This window comes from Aptenodytes forsteri, unplaced genomic scaffold (genome assembly GCF_000699145.1).
Source record: "Aptenodytes forsteri isolate BGI_AS27 unplaced genomic scaffold, ASM69914v1 Scaffold38, whole genome shotgun sequence".
NCBI lineage: Eukaryota > Metazoa > Chordata > Aves > Sphenisciformes > Spheniscidae > Aptenodytes > Aptenodytes forsteri.
The window spans coordinates 1249145-1257279 of record NW_008795704.1 but is presented as its reverse complement, the minus strand read 5'-3'; the positions used below and the strand labels follow the sequence as shown (position 1 = coordinate 1257279).

Sequence of the window (8135 nt, the reverse complement as noted above, 5' to 3'; positions counted from 1 at the left end):
TGGGGGGCGCCCTGCCGTGTCTGCCCCTGTGTTGCATCCAAGCCAACGCGCCCGTCTGCTCTTCTTTCAGGATCACAGCACCAAGACTGGGAAAGGGGCCGTTCCCGTGACAGAACTTCGCTCCCTCTCACCGGTGAGGGGGAGGACATGGCACCACCAGCCAGGCCAAGTGGTGGGGAGGGAGGGAGGCAGCCCTGCGGGGTGGGGGCGGGCTGGGGTTGGTCCCACAGGGCCCCCTCCCATGTTCCCAGCACTGGCACCCTTGGCCGGTGTGTTGGTACTGGGAAGAGCAGAAGGATGCTCAGAAGGTTGGGGAGCGAGATGGCAGGGGACACCCTGCTCGTGGCCTTTCTCCTGTGCCAGATATGGACCCTGAGCATCTGCTGGAGGAGGATAATTCCTAAAAAATAGCCCAGTCCCTGGTGAAGTCTCATAGCGGGCTGAGATATCTTTAGCCCTGGGTATCCTGCCTGGCCACCCAAGGCCACACGCAAAGTCTCCTGATTCCCAGTGGAGGTGATGGCCATCAACAACCCTGCCCAGCAGCAGGCCTTCCTGTATAAAGTGTTTTACTACTCGATTGCCTTGTTTTGGTGGAGTCAAGCCTGGCCAAATGCCACATGCTGTCCCAGGCTCATCACTTTGTGCAGCAGGGAGAACGTACCCAGCACTGTGTGGCTGGGGCACCAGCATAGCTTTCCCAGCCCTCGCCACGCAAAGCGGGATGGACAAAGCTAGAGGTAGCCTGAGAGCTCTGCACTTAGGGTGGCCCTGAGGATGGATGGGGAAGAGCAAAACGCAGCCATGAAATCATCTGCCCACTGCAGAGGCCCTTTCCTGCAGCTCTGGGCTTGGGGTAGCTGTGGAAACCTCTCCCTGCGCCCCCCCCCCAAGAAAAATAGGTTCAGTTGGAAGCACAATGCAGTGTCTTTTTTTCCCTTGCCACTCTCTCCCATCCCGTGCTTGGCTGAGTAGGTGCATCCTGGTGGGAATTTCCCAGCTCTTCGGGAGCCAGCACTGGGGGCTCCCCTGTGGCAGCCTCGCTGATGCCGCTGCTCTCTGTCCTGCAGATCACCAGCGGCTCCGCTGGGAAGGAAGTGCTCACCAGCATATTCACTGCCACTGCGGAAACCCTCTCCAGTTCCACCACTACCCACGTTACCAAGGTAAGAGCAGCTCCAAAAGGGGCAGCCAGGGGGTTCTTGATGCAAGCCACTGGAATTAGAGGATGGGTGGATTTATATTGTGGTTGGTACAGCAGAAAATGCCCCTCTCCTCCTTAAAGCTGAAAAAGTGTATGCTGTCCCGTGGGGGATGGTGAGCCAGCACAGTGCCCCGTGCTTCGCTTTGAGCGCCCCGTGCCTGGTTCAGCCCTGCTGCGCTGCCTGTCCCATCCAGCCAGGCATGACAGCAGGGGACTGCAGGCAAGGACAGCCAGGCTTCAGGTGTTCATCACCTGTGTACCACCCATGGGGACTGTGAACACGTGCTGTGCCCACCTCTACTCGCTGGTAGATTGGGAGGGCAGGGAGTCATTTGGGTGAGAAGGAAGAGCAGCAGGCAGCGTCGCTGACCTTCTGAAGCCAACTGCAGGGGTGGAAGGGACTCTGAATTAGGCTGCCAGCAGCATGTATGTGAGGCCCTGCCTGTGCAACTGGGGTGAGTGTTCCCAGACGTACCTAGAGCCAGACCCCAGGTCCCCCTGGCCCAAGAAGCCCACAGCACCAGTGCTGGAGCATCTCGCCTTGTGTCAGCTATGGGAGCTGTGTTAGCGTGGGTTGTATTGGGTTTATTAGAGCTGGAGTGGTGCAGGCAAGGGGGAGTGATGGTAGGAAACGAAGGAGACGAGGCTGCATCAGAGGACCTCACCCATGGCCATTTCATTCCCAAATTAAGTGCACATAAATGAAAGCAGAAGCTTAGTGAGGGACCTGAGCAGGAAGGAGGGGTGCTTGGTACCTGCCACCCAGCCCTTTTCCTTTCCTCCCCACTTGTGGCCAGCTGTGTCTTGCTGGTTCTAACCATGCACCGAATCAAGGGTAGTGGAAGATACACTAAATTACGGGGGGAGTTCCTAAGGTGATGCTGGCATTGTCCCTCCTCCCGTGGGCAGAGCTTACCTCAGCCAGGATCCAGCTGGCTTGTCGGACAGCTGTGGGTGAGTGCCTTCCTTCTTGTTGTGCAGACTGTGAAAGGAGGGTTTTCCGAGACCCGAATAGAGAAGCGCATCATTATCACAGGAGATGAAGACGTGGACCAGGACCAGGTAGGAGCAGGACACCCTGGCTTTGCCCGGCTCTGGCTGCCCCAAGCTGCAGCACCACATGTTTCTGGTTCTGGATTGTACCTGTTTACTCCTTCTCTCCAAAACCTGACCCCTGAGCCCCCAAACCTACCAGCTCTGTCCGGCAGTGCAGGTCCCCACGGGGTGCAGTGGCCCAGCTCCCATCAGTGCCCATTGCAGCAGTGAAGCAGCGGTAAAGGTTACATCCTAGCACAGAGCCCAGTGATGGGATCACCTTTTTATTTTCTTAAAACACGTTTCCAGTTGCCCTTTCTCTGTTGAAATACTCCAGAGTGACCCAGGTTCTTCCTCTCTTTCCAGCACAGTCTCACTACAGGTTGACTCACTCCAAGTGATGGTGTTTTGCATCTGCCTCCGTGATAGAGGAACAAAAAGTGACAAACTTTTATGATGAAATAACAGAGACTGACACAAATCTCTGGGGCCACAGGGTCATTTTCCTGTGGCCTAACCCTTTGGGATTTGTTGCTTAAGAAGAAAAATTGAAGAGCTAAAGTGTTTAAAAGGCTCTAAAATAATTTTTAGATTTTTTTAGAATTCTAATAATAAATTTAATTAGATTATTATTGTAGATTTTTCTAGGGTTTTGCTGCAGAGAGAATTGCTGCTGTTCCTTTGCTTGGGTTTCAGTAAGGAGCCTGGGACATAGCGCATCTCTACCGAAAAAAACAGCAAGAGAAAGGCAGTGCATGAGGCATCCCAATGGTGTATGAATCCCCGATCAGTGGTGGGCTTCAACCTCTTCTGCCAGGCTACTGTGGGTTCAGCATCCGTGTCCTCCTGGAATCCCACTCAGCTCCAGCTGCTTTCTGTCCGCTGGTTCTGTCTGGCTGAGAGCAATGTACCAGATTTCAGGGAAGTGATGATAAATGCTTTCATCCTTCTGGTTTCTAGGCACTGGCTTTAGCAATCAAAGAGGCAAAACTACAGCATCCTGACATGCTGGTAACCAAAGCTGTGGTATACAGAGAAACAGAACCTTCTCCAGAGGAAAGGGACAAGAAACCTCAGGTAGGTAGAGAAGTTACCATGTATGATTTATACCTGCTGTGTAAGGGGAGGATGTAGCTGGGCAAGTGTCTCTGATTCCCACCAGCTGCAGATGCTGGTAGGTGTTGCTGCTCCTCAGCACTAAGAGTGGCAGCTCTCAGCCAGCAGTTCCAGTGTGATGGTGGCTCCGGGCATGGCCACCTGGTTGTGATTAGAAAGCCAGTGCCATGCCACCAAAAGCAATTCTGCAGATGTCACCTTGCTGTCCTGCTCAGCAGAGGAGTCAGGGTCATTTGCATGTAAAGAAGAAAGGACCTGCTTGTCACCCCGGGGCGGGGCAGGAAAGCGGTGATACAAGTTTTGTGGATAGGCTGAGAAACTTGGCTACAGGTTCTGCAAAGCCAGTCCAAAGTATCAGACCAGCATTTGCAAAAAAAAGAGGTTTCTTTAGTCCCATTCAGATCCCCAGGTTGTCTTTTTATACACATGCAGGTGCAGGCAGCAGCTCACAAGGTTTGCACCTCCCGGCAGATGCCCCAAAGCAGTCAAAGCCCCAGACATTTTTCTTCAGGGCAAAGCTGGCTTGAGGAGTCCTGCCCCACTCTTAACCCCCTACTTTGACCCCATTGCTCCCCCATCAGCCGGGTTGCTGCAGGTCTTCGGTGGTGGCACAGCCCAACAGACCTCTGTGTCAGAGCAGCTGAGGGGAAGAGGAGCATGGTGGAAAGGAGAGGGGGAGCTTCTGAAGGCAGCTTCACTGCTGAAAAATGTATGAGGAGCTCTGTCACCAGCCAGGCTGCAGGTGCATTTCGAGAGGCCTCTTTGGAAATGTGATTTTGTGTTTATCATATGAAGATTTCGACTGGCAGCTTTTAAGCTTGGAAAAGCGACCAGCTCTGTTGCAGCTTGGAAGGTCAGAAGAGGCTCTTGCATCTGCCTAATCTTACCTCCTATCGCACAGTACAAACAAGCAAGCCCAGACACTTCTGCATCGCTTAGGGAGCCACCCAATTTTAATTGAATGGCTTAAAGTAAGGGGGCCGTGACTCACCGTTGTCTCCCCCATACACCAACACCAGCCCAGTGAATTAAGAGTTCCTGCTAATTACCAGAGGTCCCGGTGATTAAGTGCAAACTGTGGCCCCAAGTGTTTGCAAATTCACTGTCCAGTGCCCTCATACAAAGAGGAGCCCTTTTATAGCCAAAGAAATCAGCACCCCATGACTGGTCATTCCCATCTGCCTTGTACAGGAATCTTGACCAACATGTTCATGGAAGTCGGCATCTGTATTCAAACCTGGAGAACAGCGGAGAAGGAGCCTTCATGCTGGATTTGTCAGCAAGACATAGACATCCTGGCTGCAATGTTCATGGCGAGAGACAAAAATTTTTAAAAAAGGAATAGCAAATATATTATATATATATATACATACATACATATATATATATATATAAACAGGAAACAAAATGCATCCTTGCACTGCTGCTATATGCTGGAAATGAATAGCAAACACCACCACCAACAAAGCCAACCCTCTGCAGATAAATTGAAGAATTTACTGGATTGGTGATAAAATAAGATTTAAAAAATCATAATAATAACAACAATAACATTGTTAACAATACAATAAGCCACCATCTTGCATGTTACATTAAAGGATACACAATCATGAGTTCATTTGTTGCACACTGAATGGAAAGGAAAACTGCTTTGCAACAAAGCAAGAAATAAGCAAACTGAAATAAAAAACCACAAGCAGAAGCAAAACCATTCCCCACCTCTGGAAAGAAGAGAGAAAAACATTGAATTTATTACCTTAGAGTTATTTTCTGATTCGCAAGTGTCATTTCGCCCTTCTCCTTATTCCATGCTGGTTCTTTTGCATCTTTTGGAGTTCTGTTAACTCTTCCCCTTCCGTTCCTTATCTTCTTCTCTGTGCACTTGTCCAACCTCTTGTTCTCTGAAGGTATTTAACAATGGATTTCAAACAAAACAAATGATATGTATATGGTTTCTCATTTATAAAAAAGCAGCCTGTAGGGGTTTCATATGGATGTGCATTTAAGTTATGTATATTATTATATATAACAAGGGGGGAGGGAGGGAACAATACTGAAATAATTCAACAGTGCTGGTAAATATGATGACGACATTTTTAAATTATTAACTCTTTGATTGACTGTGGTTGGTGTATTTTGAGACTCTTAGATCACACGTGGGACTCTCAGTCCTGCGAGAATGGGGAAGGTTTCAGCCGCTGCTGTTCTGGGGGGGGAAGGGGAGAGGGTGAGAGACGGGAGATGTCCCACCGGCTGATCTGCAGTGTATGGTGTTTGGATTTGGAGGGTCAGTGGTGACTTGGAGGGGCAGGGAAGGAGGTTGAGGCTGCGGCTCCGGCAGCTGTAGGCAGGATCATCTCCCCGGCCCCCACCCAGAGCCACGGGAGTCAGCTGGGAGCAAGGTGGCAGCTGCAGGACTGCATTCATCACTCCTCTCCAGCCCTCTGAGCCATGCCGGTGGTTGGGGTGGTTTTGCTTTGTTTCTGGATCCCAGTAATGAAGTTACTTGAGCTCTGTAGTAGGGTGGAAGGCGGAGGGGTTGTTTCTGCCCTGCCTCCCCTGCTGCCCAGGGTGTGATGGCAAGGGCAGCCCGAGGCGCTGCGGGCTGGTGACAGCAATGGTGGGGCGATGGCAGTCCTTCCCCCGACCTGCCTGGGGATGGGCAGTGGAGAGACACTGCTGTCTCCATCACTGCAGAGTGTCCCCAGCACCCCAGGCTGGACGAGAGAGTCCAGGCCCTCTGCATAAGAAGGCACGTGTCGAGGAGATGTCAGTGGAGCTGCCTTCCCCCAACTCATCCCAGCTCGGCCTTTAGCCACAGGCTTCCTCTACGGCTGCCTTTGGAAGGGGATCATGGGCCAAGCCCAGGGCCTCGTACACTGTGAACCAGGCAGTTAGGGTAGACTTGGAACCAAAGTCAGAAAGGAAAAGAAATACAGGTTTCCTTCTTGGAATCGTCTCTAGCTCCTGCGGACACACAAGGGCCCACAATTCTGCACCATTTTGCCTTTAGTCTCCCAGCCCTCACAGAGACTGTGCCCAGAAATAGGTGTGTTTTGCCAGGTCCTGCAATGGCTCGGAGGATGACAGCAAGCAAGAGAGCCTGTGCTGTGAGGATGTTGTGGGCAGACCCCGCTCACCGCCTTTGCTGTCCTAGGAGAGAGACTGTTCCCCAGCAGCTGCGGTTCACCAGTTGCTTGCTAGTATGTCCCTGTGAAGTCTGTTCTCCTTCTGGCAGAGAGGTTTCTCCTGCAGGCGTGAAAGGCATGAGCACAGGCTGCTTGGGAAGCAGACAGAGCTGCTGGCTAGCAACAGTGCTGCCAGGTCATGAGGGTCTCCCCAGCTTCCATCCAAGCGCCTTCAGCTACCTTTAGAGACCAGACCCCTAACCAAAAAAGAGTTAAGGCAGTTGCAAAGAGGCTACTCTTCGCTCTTTTCTTTTTTCAATACATCCAAACCAGCTGTAATCAGCAGTGGCACTTTCAGAGAGGCGGGGTGGCGGAGGACTTGTGGTCTGCACACGGTGCTGGTGTTCATCAGCGTGTTTCATACTCAGAGGAGCCCACCTGGCTTGGACACCTTTACAACCCACCAGAGGCTACTGTGAAACTAGATACTTGCTTTTGACATTGTGTACGGTTATAAAATCGAAGGTTACTGTTAAAATTAGTGGCCTTACAGAGTTAGACTTGATGTGCGCTTGGACTGAAATGAGTTACGTTTGGAGTGAGCAGATCCAGTCCCTGGCTTCCGCAGCGTGTTTAATGGATGGCAGTGTTTAAAAACTTTAAAAAAAAAAAAGAAAAAAAGGAAAGAAAAAAGCTCAGTGCTTGTTCGCCTGGCGAGGTGTGGGTTTCTGCTGCTCAGCAACTGAGGCCCCCACGGGCTCAGCTCCCCCAGCCTACCCATCACCTTGCTCCATTTCAGATAGCCGATCACTGCTTGTTTTCTTCCAGGGGCCTTTCTGTTGAAAGGGGTGGGAGACACGAGTGCCTGTTTTTACCTGATCCCACAAATTCATTCCAAACCTGGCCTGCGATTGCATGAGTAATAACAACAGTAACAATAATATTTATTTTTATTTGAGAAGCACCTTACCAACCAACTGCAAAGCTCTGTTGTTCTTTCACTAACTCTCCTTTTCTCTTCCCTTGTTCTCCCTCTCCCCCCTTCGGTCATACTCCTTTTCAGTGCTCGGTGGTGTATGCGTGTGTGCTCACTGTTCTTGTATTCAATAAAAGTGAAATAAATGTGTTTGACGCTAAATCAGCTGGGGGCCTCAGTGGACTCTTTCCTACCAAGAGGATGGAGAAGTGAAGGGGGGACCTTGCAACCAGGGTCTCTGCACATGGAAATACTGGACTCTGCTCTGTCTAAAGCGAAGATGACGCCAGGTTGGGTATTGCGGCTGGTGGAGCTGGGAGCAGCTTCACGCAGCGACTGCCAACCCTCGTACACACGTGTGGGGCAGCAAAGGTGGTTGTGAGGATGCTCAAAACGCAGAGAGGAGGTGGCAGCTGTCCCTGAGGAGCCTGACTCTCTCTCTCATCCTGGGAGGGAGGACGTGGTGCTGTGAGAGCACCTGTCCTGCTGCGGGGTCTTGTGTACCTGTTTCGCTGCGAGGGTCTCCGTGTGTCTGTCCTGCTGTGGGGCTCTCGGTCCCCGGTCGGGAGGACTGGGGGCCCAGGGGAATGGCTGCCAGCTGGGGGGCCTGGGGGAGTGAGACCGTCTTTGGGGGCCGTTGGGTCACAGCAGAGCAGCCGCCAGCCACGGAGGGCCC

General features: G+C 51.7%; 1 protein-coding gene across 1 annotated transcript in view; it reads left to right on the top strand.

Moving 5' to 3' along the window:
- Nucleotides 1–3999, top strand: part of EPB41L1 (erythrocyte membrane protein band 4.1 like 1) — a 28513-nt gene extending 24514 nt beyond the window's left edge. Inside the window, exons 17-20 of the mRNA XM_019473119.1 lie at nucleotides 1071–1166; nucleotides 2186–2266; nucleotides 3200–3316; nucleotides 3937–3999. Of these exons, the coding sequence (XP_019328664.1) occupies nucleotides 1071–1166; nucleotides 2186–2266; nucleotides 3200–3316; nucleotides 3937–3999 (357 nt within the window). The remainder of the gene's footprint in view (nucleotides 1–1070; nucleotides 1167–2185; nucleotides 2267–3199; nucleotides 3317–3936) is intronic.
- Nucleotides 4000–8135: the final 4136 nt, after the last annotated feature.